General features: G+C 37.6%; 1 protein-coding gene across 1 annotated transcript; it reads left to right on the forward strand.

Annotated features, from left to right (window-relative positions):
- Positions 1–637: 637 nt before the first annotated feature.
- On the forward strand, positions 638–17214 carry LOC147630419 (uncharacterized). The gene is made up of 4 exons (XM_086810809.1): positions 638–1276; positions 1736–1847; positions 1940–2038; positions 16918–17214. Exons 1-4 carry the CDS (start codon positions 1188–1190, stop codon positions 17212–17214), a joined length of 597 nt encoding a protein of 198 aa, XP_086666935.1. The 5' UTR covers positions 638–1187.
- The last annotated feature ends 956 nt before the right edge of the window (positions 17215–18170 follow it).

The following is an 18170-nucleotide window of genomic DNA, read 5'->3' on the forward strand; positions in this document are numbered from 1 at the left end:
AAAAAGAAACAGGGTTTTTATTTAGAACGGAAGGGCAAGGCGCAGTTGCAAAGGAAACTCCCCACGTCCCCGTTCCCCAAACTAAAAGTGCACGCCATTTTGTGCAAACAGTGGAGTTCTCTCAGCTCCATTATAGATTTCGCTACTGTTAAATCCTGGCCAACGCGTCGGGGATGCGCAATCATTCACATGCCACGCGATGTGGGGAACCTCTCCTCATAGCCCTCTCATGCCCACTGCCCACTGCCTCCTAACCGGGAGTCGGGACAAAGATCTCGCTTCCCTTTCAATTGCCAAGGGTTCTTACAAGATAGCGGTGCGCGCAGCCGGCAGGTAGAAAGTGCAAAATTACTTTAGCTGTGAGCAATGATCAATCTGCAAAAGAGTAACGGCGTTACCTACAATCCCACAAGGAGTAAAAGTTGGCTCAAAGTGCAAACAAGGACATCTCCCGATAGGCTCTGCCGGACGGGTTCATCAGTATTCACATGGGCAGTACGTCCGCCAGCAGGGCCAGACGAATCTAGTGCAAGCTCTGATGTCGATGCCTCGATTTGACATTGAAAGGGACGAGCCGCGAGCGCAATGGCGCATCGCCCACACGCTTGGTCTACGGGCAGTCCTATATAAATACAGGCTCCCCTAGCCAAACCACCAAGTTGCCAATGAGCCTGGTTCGGTTGCATTCAGTTCGTGTAGCTCTCTCTTTCGATCACTGCCTGGCGCGCGTGTGTCAAAAAGAGAGGGGAAGCTGCAAGGGGGCGAGAGAGGGAGCGAACTAGGGGGACGTGTGTAAGAAAGAGGAGCGGGGAGTGTATGTCAGAGAGAGACTTCTCTGTCTGTGTATGTAAGAGAGAGGAGCGGGAAGGAAGGGAGAGAGAGAGAGAGAAACTCTTTGAGAGAGAGCGAGGGAAGGAAGGGAGAGAGAGAGAGAGAGAGAGAGAAACTCTTTGAGAGAGAGCGAGGGAAGGAACGGAGAGAGAGACTTTTGTGTGCTTGTGTAGTGAGAGAAAAGAGTCCTCCTTTGGTATATGAGAGAGATCAAAGAGGCTTCTTTTGGTAACATTAGTTAGTGAGAGTAGGTCTGATCGATCTGCTGTACTGTCACCTTTTCTTACATGTCGCCTTCTTTTCTTTTTAATTGAAAGTAGAAGAAGACAGCATCCCTTCAGCTTGCTTTTGTGGCTATGCGTTTCGTTTTCCTGCAGCATCTCAAACGGCAGCTCTTCAAGCAAACCTCTATTGAAGCCTCTCTGCGGACGTTGCCACGGCGAGGGTAAGCGGCTTCTAATACTAAGATGCTCGCTACGCGGGCTGTACATTAGCAAGCTTCCGTTTTGGTAATGTAAGGACGTTTGTAAGCAAGATACGAACAGTAGGAGCTCTCTTCGGTTCAACCCAGGAGAGCGCGGACCAAGGTGCCGCTGCTTCCTCATCCATTCGCCTGGCATGTCCGGACAAAATGGCGGTAGCCGGACACTCAGCCGTGTGAATGAGGCAGGAGCCACCCCCTTCTCTTCACTCACCCGTCTTGGACTGAAGGGAGCTCCTTCTATGTCTATTTGTCTGTGTGTGTGCGCGCCACTCCCATCTCTTCACTCACCCGTCTTGGACTGAAGGGAGCTCGTTCTCTGTCTTTTGTTTCTCTCTTGCTCTTACTTCTTGAGATTATCAGAGAAGTAGGATGTATAATGCGAAATTCCTTTCCTAACGCTCTCGATGTGTTAACTGGCAGAGTTATCGGCTTGGCAGCGCTCAAGGAGGAAATTCGCACTGCGAAATCGATTGTGAATAAAATCAGTTCCGCCATGTTTTTTTGGCTTCAAGCCTTCTTGCATGATCCTCTAGTAAGTGAGGATCGATACCTGAGCCAAAGTTCTTATCTTTATAGATATCTAGTTGAGGCACGTCGTTTGATTGTGCAGATTAACGAGGCAAGTTTTACTTAACCAATGTGTTCATTTCCACTCGAGCAAACACGTTGGGAACGCTTTCTTCTTCCAAATCATCGGTTCTAGAGCATCGAAAAGCTCCACAAGTAAGTTATTTAAGTTAATGACAAAGTGTTTGCAAATAAAGGCATGCAACGCAGTAGTTAAGTTTAGCGGCGTGACTTCGCACACGGGATTAACTGCACTTGACTGCACGAGGTCGTCGAGGATAGATCCCAAGTTCTTTAATTTGTCACTTCGTAGTAGAGGCCACAGAAATCGGAGTTTTTTTTAAAGGTGGAATACAATATATATTAAAGGATAAAGATAGCTTACGTCACTGTCATCATGTACATCACAGTTAGAAAAAATGGTTGTAATTTTAGTTAGAAAAAATGGTTGTAATTTTGCTTAGCCTTAAATTGAAAGTTTTAGTTATAAAACCTATTAATTTATAGGTTGTCTTTTTTCTCATTTGTTAGAACATTGCACACTATTATACATTTGGTAGAGTGCACATAAAACTTGCATCCTCATACTTATAACTTTTTCTAAATAAAAGGGTTAGGAGTGTTGAAAATTTGAGTATAGATACATTCCACACTATTATACATTTGGTAGATATGTGCACACAAAACTTGTATCCTTATACTTAGAACTTTTTCTAAATAAAAGGGTTAGGAGTGTTGAAAATTTGAGTATAGATACACTCGTGAGTCTTAAGAGTATATCCTCATATATAAGACGAGGATTTGAACTTGAGTTTTCAAACATGTGTGGCTACACGAATTGAAACACGAAGTAGCTTATACAATTTCATGCTTAATTAGAAATGAGTAGAAGTTTGCTTTTTGGGGAATCATTTCGTCCACCCAAAAGTGTGTGGATCCTCCACTAGTGACAAGGATCTCCCACTATCAACTAAGGGGAGAGATTGGTGGAGAATGGTAGGAGGTGATAGTGGCTCTATTGGTGTAGACAGGATGGAGGAGCACCATGCAGTAGGAGGTAGTTGGTGCCAACTCGGGATGTGGGGTGGAGTTGCAGGAGACTCCAAGGTGAGCGACTGGTGATAGTCAGTGGTCTCGGACTTCAACAACAATAATTCAGTAGTCGGTGGTCGTGGACATGAGTAGCAACAATTCGGTGGTAGTTGGTACTCATGGAAGTCAGTAGCAACAATTCAGTAGAAGAAGCGACTATGTGAGGGTGAGCGAGTCAATGTCTCTGATAACAATTTGAGAGTCAGAGGATTAGCACAGGTGCAGCTATGGTGGTTTGAAGAGATCCATAGCTATTGTGTGGAGAGATAAGGAGAGAGAGAGCTAGAGAGAGAAACATAAGCTCAAGTGAGGCTTTGCACGATTCAATGATTATTTTTTTATTGATAAAACCTCTACTAAATACATGCTTTTATAGTTTTTTTAACTTTATATTTTGACTCAATTAAATCTAGACCAAGTTTTTCTAATGAAACCTTCTATACACTAGCACATAAATTTGCACATATCAAATCCAAGTCTAAGAGGCTATTCACACATACACACACTAGTATACTCATAGGGAGTACTCAAACATAGATACTACATATTTGTTCTTTGACATTGGAGACCATACAATGATAAATAGTATGCGTGTCTCCAACAGAAATTATATTCTATCCACATATGAGGTAGGATAGTAATATTCTAAGCTAAACCATGAGAAAATAAAATTTATATACGTGTGAAATGTATCTCATTATCTTGTATTTATGAGGGCTTTCTCTTTCTCCTTGATTAATCTTCTTTGTTGTAAATATTAATGGAGCTTTAAGCATTTAGTTAAAAACTCTCTTTATTGATATGGAGGTGAAAACTTACAAAATTTGATAGATTTTTCATGTTTATGCTTGTGGATGAGGAATCTTTTTGTTGAAATTAGGATTAGGGTTTCAACAATGCACACCCAAGATAGAGAAGCTTGAGAGCACAGAAACTCACTAGAATAGAATAAACAAATGTGTCATATACAAAAGATAAGTATACTCCAAAATGTGTAGATAAGAGGGTGTATAGATGTACGAGGAAAAAAACTTTCTACTAGTGAGGAAAAAATTCCTCGACGGTCCTAGTCTTAAGTGTGTTCACAAACATCACTACTATATAAAGCTACAAATCTTCCTTGGAGTGATGATGTGAATATATACAGGATATGGTAAATCAATCCTGAAAATCCAGTAAGTCCAAAGCTTTACGAAAGGCTTTCAACTTTTCATGAGGAAGAGCTTTCGTGAATAAATTTGCCATGTCATGTGGACACATAGATTAAGCTGATCTCTGCTGCAGAGTCTTTCCCTGACATAGTGGTAATGCATCTTAATGTGCTTAGTGCGAGCATGAAACATTGGATTCCTCGCAGCTGCTAATGTGCTTTGACTGTCAGTGAAAATGGTAGTGTTAAAACGATTGTCCAACACCCAAAACAGTCATAAGGCATCTGAGCCACACACACTTAATTGTAGCTGTAAAAGTTATCTTGTACTTAGCTTCACAGTTGGAAGTGGCCATTGTAGGTTGCTTCTTGTTGAATCATGATATACATGAATCACCAAGGTGAAAGCAAAACCCAGTAGTGGTACACTTGTGTGTCAACATCGAGTCCAATCTGAATCACTAAAAGCATGCAGTTGTCTCACCTTCCTTTGAATAAAACAATCCAAAGTATTGAGTGCTCTGTAAATAGCAAAAAATCCACTTGACAGACTACCAATGTTTCGTACTTGGGCTATGCATAAATTTGCTCAACTGTGAGATTGCATATTATATATCTCGCCTCGTGTATGCTCTTGTGCAGATTATTCTCATATGGATCATGTTCTCATTTCTACTTTATGTAATGAGGAACTTGTTTCCTTTGAGGAAGCACATGATGATGATCATTGAATGCATGCTATACAGAATGAGTATAACTCTATACTCGAGAATGACACCTAGTATTTGACAGATCTACCTCATGGCAAGAAGGCCATTTGTACTAAGTGAGTTTACATGTTAAAACGCAAAGCAGATGGTAGCATTGATCGCTACAAGACCAGACTTGTTGCAAAGGGATATGTCCAACAAAAGGACATTGATTATGATGAGACATTTACATCCACATCTCGTAGGACTATCATTAGGTCTCATTACTTTGGCAACACATCATGGATGGAATGTACATCAGTTGGACATTAAAACTATATTCTTGAATGGCGATTTACATGAGGAGATGTATGTATCGCAATCTCTTAGTTTTGATGTAAAAGGAGAAGAGTCTAAAGTATGCAAGTTGAAAAAGACTCTTTATGGCCTTAAGCAGGCTCCTAGAGCATGAGAATTTTATGCATACTTGGTTGCAAATGACTTTTACAATAGTCCAACAGAGAGTATCCTCTATGTGAAGAGAAGTAAGGATACATTTTTTGTCATCGTTCTATACATTGAGGACATGCTACTCAAGAATCCAATATAGATCAAATTTTAGTCTTTAAGATTGATTTACAGTCATCATTTAAGATGTCAAATTTAGGACCCTTGCATTATTTGGGAATTCAGTTTATGCAACGCAATGATGGCATTGTTATGCTACAGTCTAAATATATACAAAAGCTATTGAAAAGGTTTAATCTTAAAGACTGTAAATCTGTGGCTACACCTATGGAGATAGGTACTCAACTTAATCTTCAAGATGCAGAAGACTCTCTTGATGCTAGTTTATATTAGCAACAGGCTATTGGATCCCTTCTTGCCATACCAAGCTTCATAAGGAGTTTTAGATTGCAAGGCCTTGGTAGGGTATTTGTTCAATACATAGTTTGCACACATAGTTGTCTCTAACCAAAAACCATGAGGTAAATCTTAGGCTTTCACTATACATCGTGCCATCTCCACGAGAGAAATATTCTTCCTCTCAGCCATACCATTTTGTTGAGGTGTGTGACACTGTACATTGATGTCTTATGTCTTTCCAGCCATATATGCATGAAATTCCTTGGATATATACTCTCTCTCTCGATCTAAACGAAGGGTGCTAACTTTACATTCACATGCATTTTTCAGCCCCATGGATACAAAGTTCTTAAAGCACATAAAAACCTCAGACTTCTTCTTTAATCAATACACTCAGCTATATCTGGAGTTATCATCAATAAAAGTGACGAAGTAGAGATATCTCTCAATAGATGGTGTCCTCATAGGACCATATACATCACTATGCATAAGTTGTAATTTCTTTGCAGCTCTCACATATTCATTCTTTGGAAATGATGCTTGATGTATTTTACCAAGAATACATCCCATATACATGTCTAGTAGGGGTGTGAAGAGTTGGCAACTCAGACATCATATCATGTCTTTGAAGGCGTAACAAACTGTCATAATTCAGATGGACAAATCGTGCATGTCATAATTCTATCACTCATAGCACTAGTTGTAGAGATTGAGCAAGCATCATGTTGTAACTTTTCAAATACATTCATCTTATATAGGCAATGAAATAAGGTACCTGAGGCCATGATAGAATAATCATCATTTCTATTTTTAATTATACATCTATCATCCACAAATTTCATTGTCAAGCTTGACAAGGCTAAGGTTGGAACTGATAGCAAGTTCTTCTTAATGCTTGGCACATAAAACTTTCAAAAGAGTAAATGCGTCCCTATTTGCAGCAGTGAGCATAACTCTATCAACTTCTTTGACAAGATATGAGGAACCATTTGCACATGTGATGTTCGTACACTTGGGATAGATTTCAGAGATGAGAACAAATCTTTTTGTGAAGTAATGTGCTTACTAGCACTATTGTCAAAGTACCAAGCATCTAATTCTGTTATTGACATGCATATATTATGAACAGAAGAGTCATAACTGTAATGTACAGTCCATGCCCAATCATCTTGAGCAAAACTTGTAGATTCTTTCTTCTCTACACTTGGTGCAGATGCATCAGCCACAGTCATGCCTGATTCTTTCTTTTTCTCTTTCTCTAGTCTTTTCTTGCACTCATGTATGTAGTGTCCTGGTTTTTTGCAATAGTGACACTTACCCTTCTTTTTAGACTTATCACATTCTTTCTCTGCATCCTTACTCGAGAATTTCGATTTTGGCTTATAGCCACTATGCGAAGAAGCTTTACCTTCCTTTTTGATTGGCAACAAAATCTTGGTCACCAACTTACATATTAGATCTGTTTTGCTTAGACTGCTCTTCTTGCAAGAGTATTGAAACCAGCTCATCAAATGTAAGGGAATTTGGATTTCCCTTCATCATGAGTCAAAGGGTAGAGGTAAAACTTTGATAAGAATCTGGCAATGCATTGAGAACTGTGGGCACCAATGTACTATCAAGATATATCTCATACACACTAGCAAGCTGCTTCTTAAAACCTTTGATCTTCTCTCTCATTCATGTGCTCAGACTCCAACTGTTTGCGCAGATATACAACATTGCTTCATTGTGCACTTGGTATAATGCATCAAGTGCATCCTATCCTTGTTTTGAAGGCTACATGACCGAATATGAGGAATAATGATTTGCTTCACAGAAAGTGCAAGTAATACATGTGTGTATCTCTTTCATCCCATCTCGTTTGAGCAGCAGTGGGAGGTACTGGTGGTGCATGTGGAGGAGCCACATCTGTATCAGATTCTACTTCAGATGTACTTGCAACACTTGCTTGCATTGGTAGTTGTGAAACAGGACGAGTTTCACTCACTGACCACATTCCAAAGGCCTTTAACAACTAGTACATGCCTCATCATATAGGACCACAATGGCTAGTTAGTCCCATCAAGTTTATTCTCAGCAGACAACATATTGAAAACATCACTACTGCTAGCCATGACTTTCTACCAAATGCAAAATCTTTCAACACACTGCAAGTACTCAGTATTCACTGGATGCAACCTTGGATAGCTGCCAACTGATTGAATCACTTGCAAAGTGTATGAAAAATAACAGAGTGTTACTGATAAAAGTATGATGGTTGATGTTGTTGAAGACACTATAGATGTTGCTGCACACCAAATCTTTGTGGCTATACAGTCCAAACACCCAAAATTGAGCAGAACCAATCCAAAATGAAACGTCTGTAGAACGTTTGTGGAAACCTTGCGGTGTCCAAAATGCATCTGAAATGTGTCCGAATCGCGTCGCAAATCCCAAAGAAAATTTATACTTTGTATACATCACACTACAGTATACACCTCCTAAGAGGGTATCTCAATCAGAGACAAAAAAATAGGGTCGTGAGAAGGGAGGCAGACTACTAGATCAAGTGTTAAGGAAGCTAGCTCTGATACCAATTGTTGGAATTAGGGTTAGGGTTTCAACAATGTATACACACAAGATAGAGAAGCTTGAGAGCACACAAACTCACTAGAATATAATAAACAAATGTGTGCCAGATACAAAAGATAAGTACACATCTCAAAATGAGTAGATAAGAGGGTGTACATACGCATGGGGAAAAAAACCTCCTAGTGAGGGAAAAAATGCCCGGATGGTCCTAAGTGTGTTCACACACATCACTACCATATAATGCTACATCTTTTAGTCCATTTCCTATCGTTTCGAAAATCAACATTCACTTTTGATATTTGAAGTTCTATAACTTCACATTTTTAACTCTTTTATCTAAAAATTAATTATCATTTGTTGGTATTTGAGGTTATAGCTAGTATCACGTGACAATGCACTAGCTTTATTGCACGGGGTAGAATGTTGATAATATAGTCCAAGTCTCAAGAGACAAAATAATGCATGTGTAATATGCATGTCTTGTCCTTGTGTTTCATGTGGCCTCAATTTCTTGTTGATTAATTTTCTTTTTTTATAAGTTTCAAGGGGGTTACACATACAATGGAAACACTCTCTCTTTGTTGCGTCGACAGTGGTATCTCATTGAATTCAAGTTATCTTCAGTAACTACTCTCTTAGATAGGAAAATCCCAAGTCTATATATGACTTGCTTAAAATATCCATTGCGATGGCAAAAAACTACACCATGGATATGGAAATAATCTGACATTTAGTTTTGATGTTAGGAGTTCTAAAATTTAGCATTTTCAATTTTTTGTTTTTGTCTAGAGATTATAAGTTATTTAATGATAGACATGGAGGTATCTAGGGTGGATACTTTTTACGGTTTAAAATTCGATCCATGTATTGAAAGTTAAATATTATCACTAATAGGCCATCCACACATAGATATCATTTTAAATTCTAATGTCATCTTGTGAAGATGAAGTTAATTGTAATGCTCTATCAATAAATTCTTGATTAGATTTAGCTCATTGGGGATACTTCTTAATGCTAAATTGATGGAAAGGGATAGAAACATTATCATTGTAATTGAATCCCAAGCAATGAAAATGTTTCTATCCCTTTCCATGGATTTAGCATTAAGAAGTATTCCCAATGAGCTAAATATAATCAAGAATTTATTGATAGAGCACTACAATTAACTTCGTCCTGACAAGATGACATTAGAATTGAAAATGATGTCTATGGGTAGGTAGTCTATTTATGAAGAGATTTACATTGTAATTGAATCCCAAGCAATGATAATGTCTTAAGTTACATTAACAACTTTCTCTCTCTTAGGGTAATTATCTACTCTTGTAGCTCTAATGATCAAGCTCTTTTAATAACCAATGCTTCACACACAAAATAATTTTACTTACTACAAATGACCTAGACAAGGTATTAGAATTCCTTGCAATATGTGCACAAAGGTCATTCGTACATGTGGTTTCCACTAGGTTCATTAAATGAGATTCTGATAAATACATATGGGAACATGTAGTGTAGTCGTCCAACTTTAAATAATGTTAATAATGAAAGATGAAAAACAAATCTTCATGAAAAATGCATGGCAATGAGAGATCCACCAAGTTCATTAAGTGAGATTCTCATAAATACATATGTGAGCATGTAGTGTAATCCTCCAACTATAGATAACTATAATAATGAAAGATAAAAAAAACAGAAAAGTTTTTGGCAGGGATGTAAAAGAGGGACAGAGGGAGGGAGGAAGACATTGTATGAATTAGAGCGTGAAAAGTATTTAGAAGGGTAGGAATTTCAGCTCTAGGAAATATAATATTTAGAGCTAAGAGAGAGAGAACATATCAAAAGTCAATGAAAAAGAAGGATTTTAGATTCTAGAAAATATATAAGGTTTAAAACCATTGGGGATAGAGATACACAAGGGGGGAGAAAGAAAGAGATATAGATAGAGACAACGAGAGATTCTAAAAAAACCCAAATTTTGAAGAACGATTTTATTTCTACTTTTAATTTTCACTTATATTATCTCTTATTTCTACTTTTAATTTTCACATATATTATGTCACACGCTAATACGTGAAATGATTATCTTCACCAAATTTAGAAGTATAGAAGGAAGCATGAAATTGTCAACGAGATTATAGTTCTTCCTTGATGCACATATGTTGAGTTTGGAAGGTTCTGATATTGTGCATAAAGCTTGTGCAATTAATTTGGATCTCTTATTGTATTAATTATCTTGAAACAAATTTATCATGATAGTCATTTTCACCATAGTATACATGATTATTAATTGGTCTCTAGTTGAGGGTTATTATTGACATTCATTGTTTTCTGAATATAGATGCTTTCAAAAAGTACACACAACCAATAGTAGCTTTAGAAAGAATTATTTGTAAAAAGTAGCGCACATTGGAGCATGGATGATAACTAATGCATGGCCGTTGACTAGTACTCCTTATAACATGTATATCTACATTTCTTTGAGTCACTACTATACTATTTCACTCTCTAGGCTTGATAGAATATTCTTTAGGAAGAATAATAGTTGAACTTTTGGCTCTATTAAAGTTTTTGTGAACTATTATATCATTACCTCTTGTCACTTTTTCATTTTGTGATTTAAAAAAAAACCAAATTGTGTGGAGAAATATATAGTAATTGCAAACATTAGCTTGTTGCATGACATCAAAAATGCAAGATATATTGAGGAATGTATTATTAGGTGAGTCACTACCTTATTTGAAATTTGGAGACTTGCAAAATGTAATCAAAGAAGTTGGAAAAAACAAAACCTTGAGAGGAGATTCATGGAGTAGATTTTGTTGGATTAATGGAACACTATATTGGAAGCTACACTAGTATCATCTCTTAAGCAAAATTGTCTAGGCAATGGTGGAAAACAAAACGATTGAAACATAGAAGGATTAGGCTAAGACATTGTTTTCTAAAAGAATTTAAGTGCTTTTGTGAAGTAATTATTTAAAGCATTAAAAAATTAAAGGTAAAATGAGAATATTACAAAAAACAAAAATAATGGAGTCTTGTTGATTAATCTTAGCGATATTGACTTTATGGGTGTATTTATTGAATAAAGTCATCTTTGTGTTATGAGAATGTGTGTTAGGACTAACTTTAGAATGAATTTTATAGGATGCTATTAATACTTCTTAGGCCTTTAGATGTGTAAGATAACTTAGTGAGTAATTTAAACCTTAACCCTTGAAGGCATGTATTACTAATCACTCACTCTTCTCACCAAACTCTATGCTCTATGGGAAGTACATAGAAATGTTGTCTATTTTGCTAGCCAAATAAAATGCTACACCTCCTCTCCATGACAAGGAAATGATGTCCTAAAGAATCGAACCTATGATTTTTTTTGAAGTTTTAAGCTTAGTTTGGCTAAAATTACATGAGAGAGTTAGGCATTCACTTTTCCAAAATGTTATGTCACTTCTACAACCTTGGTTGGATACCATTTGATATCCTCGATAATATTGTCACAAGATAGATTCTTAATCACAATGACAAATGCATTATACATTTTTCTTTTTAACTTTTCTTTAAACCATTGTATATGGCCATGCTAGTTCATTGTACTTTTGATCATGTTGGCTCATTATTGTACTTAGTTTCATGCTCTCGAAATGGAGCTCTCCAAGGATTAAAACTTTACATTTGACATTCAATTGAATGTCTTTGATTTTTATGGAGCAATGATTTGTCTTTAAAAGAGATTCTTAGGAATGATCTAGCTAGATGGTTTGGGATTGATATTCTAAAAGCCAAGTTTTCCATATGCAAGTGTGTTCATCTTATAGTTTTTTGATCTTACATGGGTTACTATATTTTTTTAATGTTATATTTTTTTATGTATTATCTTTGACTCCCCATTTTAATTTCATAAAAGGGTTTATTCATGCTTTGTATGTTTGGTTTCACTTGCCAAAGCTTTTCTTTTGGAAGGAGTTGTTTTTTTAATGAAGTGGCCCAACTCTATGGATAGAATAAAATTTAAAAATGTTTGGACATTAATATCCCTAGTATCCAAGCTATGAACCTAGAATGAGGATTCATATAGGGAATTATGGATTTCTTAAATTTTCTTATATTGATGGCTTATATTTTGAAATATAAATTTTGGCCATTTTGGAAATATCTCAATCGTAAGAATCATGTCAATAATTGCTAATGAGGTGATAGCTCAAGAGATCTTGTGCTTAAAAACCCCCTTGGTGCTCTCTTAGTGGCATTGCCTATGAATGGATAATTAAGCACCTACTACGGGTGGTGAAACATCGATAACTACGTAACGATCTTGGGTCTCAGGCTAGTCGAGAAAATAATCAAAAAGCTCATTTCAATAATTGGTTTATCAACCTCTTAAAACAATAATGGTAAAACCACCCTTTCTTATTTAAAACAAGGAAATGTTTTCCCTTAAGACTTAACATTAATGGAAATGATATGGTGCTACTTGAAATATAAAGAATGTATTATAAAACTATATATTCTTGATTTGAAAATAAGATTTATCACTCCATAAACAAAGATGATTATATTACATCAAAATGTAGGAAAAAGCTATCTTAAGACACCCAACGAATAGATCAATCATCATCATTGTCATCAAAAGTATCATCCTTCTCTTTGTCATGAATAAACTCCTTGTCAACACTATGATCATACATACATCTTCCATACTATTATCCATAAGACAAAAATATATATGTACAGATATATCCATAGATCTATACATATATCCATAGTTTCACACACACACACACACGTCCATATATATATATATATATATATATATATATATATATATATATATATAATAGAGTGAGCTATGAATATGAGTCTTATACATAGAGTTATGGATAAAATAGTTGTGCATAATAACAGTCTTATGCATACAACTCTAAACATAAGAGTCTTATTCATACACCTCTATGCATAAGAGTCTTATGCAAATAGATCTATTCATAAGAGCCTCATCCATAGAGATCTATGTATAAGATTCTTGCATAGAGATTTACGTATAAAAGTCTTATTTTGCATAGACTTGTACGTGCATAGCCATGCATAAGTCCATGCATAATGCATAAACTTACATAAAATAATAAAAAATCAATATAAAAATCCATTGCTAAAGAGGGTGCAACATTGTAATATTCATAATAGAGTATATACCTCACGAGGAGTGTTGTGGTGGATGACACTCCTTATCAAAGAATCATCTTAAGGTCAAAACCCTACTACACATACAAAAAAAGTAGTATAAGAGTCTTATGTAGAGGTCATCTATGCACAAACTATAAGAGATCTCTATGCATAGGGCTCTCTTATATTACAATCTCTTTTATGCACAGAGCTCTCAACACACTTGAGGGTGTATTACACAAATAAATAGGAGAAGGGGATCACGTTGGTCACACTTACCTTAAGATGAAATGGGTTGATGGTTTAATTGGTTTAATTGCTATGGAGGATGAACTACATAGGAAAAATTTATATACGTGCATACAAAGTGTTTTCTTTAAGAGCTATGCATAAGAGCTATGCATAAGAGTATGCTTAAGGCTTGTGTACTTGCATGCTTCAAGGCTTGTAGGATGTTGCATGTGCGGAGGCCTTGCTGTATTGATCCACAGGCTTAAGCATACTTAAGAACATTGATGCTAATTAACATATGATTAAGATAGAGAGGAGAGAGATTAGTGTTTAGGGTTTTCTTGTATTACTATGGTACAAAAAGGTTATTAATGCTTGTACATGATTTAGGACTTGTGGGTAGCCTATGGGCTGGTCTATGGGTTGACCCTTAGACCTTTTACTTATGATCTACTACTTATCATGATGAAAATGATGATGAACTAACTTGTCTTTTGTTGAAAATGATTACATGCTTATATATGTGAAAGATATGCCAGTCAGCCTATTGTGGACAAGCCTATACTTCATAAATGTTAATGTTACTCCATGGGCTTGAACTATAATATGTTGGTCTTTTCTCCGATTGCCATGCTAGGGTTGCTGGACTGCTAGTTGCACAAGGCTGTTGCCAATCGACACAATGCTGTTGTCAGTTGATAGTCCCTTCATGCATCCCATGAGGATGATGATGGTGCCAAACTTGATGATGATAATCATGCCGATGCTTCTTCTAATAATGCCGGTGGTAATGCTAAAGATGATTCTTTTGAAGATCTTAATGATAATGATGTGAGACTAAATACTTATTTTTATCTACTACACTAATCAAGGATTAAACTAGTTCTTGCTAAAGATTAGTCATGACATGGGCATGCACGTGACATTCCCTTTTGATAAACTTGATGATGGGGTGGAGACCTTGTCATCGTTCCTCCTTGGACTTTTACTAAAGTGCTATTGCTCTTCTAATTCTTACTGACTTCTAGTGATTGATATTTTTGAGCTTGAACACCTGCACTCTTAAACTCTACTTTCCAAGGCTTTGATGAAGAATTGAGCATTTGTTCACTGTTGTCTTCATGCATGCGTTTCCTTAACCTTGACACAGCATCAGGTCACCTGCTGGAATTGATCATGCTTGTGGCTATGCCTTTCAAACTGGTCTAAGAGCTTATTGAGGTTCTCGGTTTGCGTATCTATCCTCAGGGACTGCATCTGCTAGCTTTTCCTGCTGCACACCTCTCCATTTGCTACCTTGTTGCATTCTTCTTGTTGGAACTATGCACCTTCCTTGAGACATAGCCTAGTGGGCTGAGCTTGAATGCTCTGATACCAATGTTGCATGTGCGGAAGGCTTGCTGTACTGATCCAAATTCCTAAGCATACTTCAGAACATAGATTCTAATTAACATATGATTAAGACATAGAAGAGACAAGAAGAGAGAGATTATTGTTCAAGGTTTTCTTGTATTACTATGGTACAGAAAGGTTATTTATGCTTGTACATGATTTAGGGCTTGTGGTCAGCCTATGGGTTGAGCCTTAGCCCTTTTGCTTATGATCTACTACTTGTCATGATGAAAACGATGATGAACTAACTTGTCTTTTGCTAAAAATGACTAGATGTTTATTTATGTGAAAGATATGCCAATCGACCTGCAGTGGACAAGTCCACACTTCATAAATGTTGATTTTACTCCATGCGCTTGAACTATCTGCTGGTCCTGCCCATGATTGCCATGCTAGGGTTGCTTACTATTGAGTGCACAAGGCGGCTACTAGTCGACACCATGTTGTTGTTAGTCGACAGTCCCTTCATGCATCCCATGTGGATGATGATGGTACTAAACTTGAGGATGATGATCATGTTGATACTTTTTCTAATAATGTTAATGCTGAAGATGATGCTGTTGAAGATCTTAATGATGATGTTGATGTGAGGCTAAACGCTTATTTGACCTATTGCACTAGTCAAAGATTAAACCAGTTCATGCTGAAGTTTAGCCATGGCACGGGCGTACATGTGACCTAGGATTATCAAGCTTGTGGACGTATGAACTCGTGAGCTAGACACCTTACTAGCTTGGAGGTTTCATCCGATTGCCAAATTGAGAACTTTTATTAGTGTTGTATTAATTAATGCCCGCGCGAGTTCGCCCTTCTCCTTTGCCTCTAGCTATGGGCGATGGTAGAGTAACACTAATAAAAAAGTACTAACAATATACAACCTTAATCGTGTAAGGTTGTATTAACTAATGCTTGTTATGTAATTAATTAACCTTAATCGTGTAAGGTTGTATTAACTAATGCCTGTTATGTAATTAATTAATGCCCGCTATGTAAGGTTGTAATTAATTAATACCCGCATAGTGGGCATTAATTAATACAACTTTACACGATTAAGGTTGTGTATTGTTAATACTTTTTAATTAGTGTTGCTCTACCATCGCCCACGGTTGGAGATGAAGGAGAAGGGCGAGCTCGCCCCCGGGTCGCCCACAGGTTAGAGGCGAAGCAGAAGGGCGAGGTCTCTAATATTTTGCATCGATTTTGCCTTCTCCACGAGAATGAAAATCAGGGTTGGAGGTGAATGACGAGCTCACTCACGAGCTGGAGGCAAAGGAGAAGGGCACAGAGCTCTTTGATGTTTTGCTCCGAGGTCGCCTTCTCCACTAGAATCATTTACCTCCATGTAGCGCTAGTAGTTCTCCTCTACTTCATTTATTGAATGTGCGTCTATTAGAAGCATGGCTGCTACGTATAAGTAAATTAAAAAAGAAATAACTAAAATTGGCCCGTCTAATTATGTCTTAAACAAAAGCTCATAAAACCTTAGCTATCAGCCCTTAAGGCACCTTAGGAAAAAAAAGTCCTTAGGAAAAAAAAGTTTCCTTCTATGGTTCACCAGCCCAAGCTAATAAATTAATGAGAAAAAAGCATATTGTGTGCATATTGTTGACTTATAGGTTATAAAAATGCAAACATATCTGATTGCAAATTGTTTTGGGTTAGCATTTTGTGGACTTGTAACCTTAACTTGCAAGCTTATCGTCTGTAGGAATTCTAGGCTTATTAGCTTGCGGGCTTATCGACTTGCTATGTTGTAAATTACAAGCTTAGAGACTTACATGCTTGTGGACTTGTGGATTTACGGGATTGTCAACATACTGGCTTATTGCTTGCTAGATTACGAACTTGTTGGCTTGCACTCTTACAATCTTGGGGGATTGCAGATTTGTTCGCTTGTATGCTTGCTTGGAGGTTCGTATGCTTATGGGGTGATGGGCTTGCTTGTAGACTTGCGATGCGAGCTTACGAAATTATGGGCTTGTGTGGAGTTGATAGCAGCCTGTACGCTTGCTGGCATATTGGCACTGGTTTTGCAAATTACAAGATTATCAAACAATTGCCTTAGTTTACACATCGCCACAACGCTCGCATGCCATCCCTATTTATGCCTCATGGCAGGCGATGGTGTTTACACACACAAGTGCCCGCCAGCTCTAATGCAAACAAAAAAGATAACCTAGTGGTGAGTTTTAGCCCAACCGGTTGACGATGTATTTTGTCTCTACCCAAATTCTTTTGCATGACGGGCGCTTGGGAGGGGAAGCTTTCCTGCCCAACTTTGTCCACCACCGGTGAAAGGGAGGTCAATGCTTTGCCTCCCCGTGGAGGAACGCCCCTTCCAAACTACATGGCGGGCAGGCAGCCCTTTAGTGTGTAAAGGCCCTTATTGTCTTAGGCTTACCGGCTTGCCAGCATGCAAAATTCTGAGCTTATAAACCTACATGCATTCAAAAGTTTTGACTTGTGCGCTTTCTAGCTTGTGGGCTTGTTGACATATTAGATCAACTTACATGCTTTCAGAAGTTTTGACGTGACATATTGGATCCATGGCGTTGGCTTACTAGCTTGGGAGCTTCTGGACTCGTGCGTGTGCAGGCTTGTGCACTTGTGAACTTTCTTGCCTACAAGCTTGTAGTCTTAACACTCATGGGCTTGTGGATGGGCGTGTGGGTAGGCTTGTAGGTTGACGGACTTATGGGCTTGTTTGCAAGCTAGAGATCTTACTTGCTTATGCACTTATGGATTTGTCGAGGTTTGTTGGCGTATCGGCTTGCTGGTTTGTAGATTATAGGCTTATTGCATTGGGGTCTCGTGGGCTTGTCGACTTGCGTGCCCGCAAGCTTGTGGACTTTTTGTTTTGCAAAATGATGAGCTTATGGTCTTACTGTCTTACAAAATTGCAAGTATGCCATCTTGCAAACTTGTTGACTTGCAAAATTAATTATCAGATGATCATGTTGTGGGCTTGTGGAGTTATTGGGCGCACTCGTTTACTGGCTTCATGTGACTTACTGGCGTATTGGATTGTGGGCGTATTGGCTTATCCGCTTATTAACTCTCCAACAACTTATAGGCTTACCATCTTTTAAAATTTTGAGCTTGTATACTTGTGGGTTTTTAAACTTACGGGCTTACC

The sequence above is a fragment of the Cibotium barometz genome, chromosome 16 (assembly GCF_041138505.1).
Source record: "Cibotium barometz isolate CiBa-2024 chromosome 16, ASM4113850v1, whole genome shotgun sequence".
Classification (NCBI taxonomy): Eukaryota; Viridiplantae; Streptophyta; class Polypodiopsida; order Cyatheales; family Cibotiaceae; genus Cibotium; species Cibotium barometz.

What these genes read in the sequence shown, in the direction of transcription:
- LOC147630419 (XM_086810809.1), top strand. Translation starts at nt 1,188, where the DNA reads ATGCGTTTCGTTTTCCTGCAGCATCTCAAACGGCAGCTCTTCAAGCAA. An exon ending in CCTTCTTGCATGATCCTCTA is followed by an intron (nt 1,848 to 1,939) that starts GTAAGTGAGGAT and finishes TAACGAGGCAAG; the next exon opens with TTTTACTTAACCAATGTGTT. An exon ending in AGCATCGAAAAGCTCCACAA is followed by an intron (nt 2,039 to 16,917) that starts GTAAGTTATTTA and finishes GGGGGATTGCAG; the next exon opens with ATTTGTTCGCTTGTATGCTT.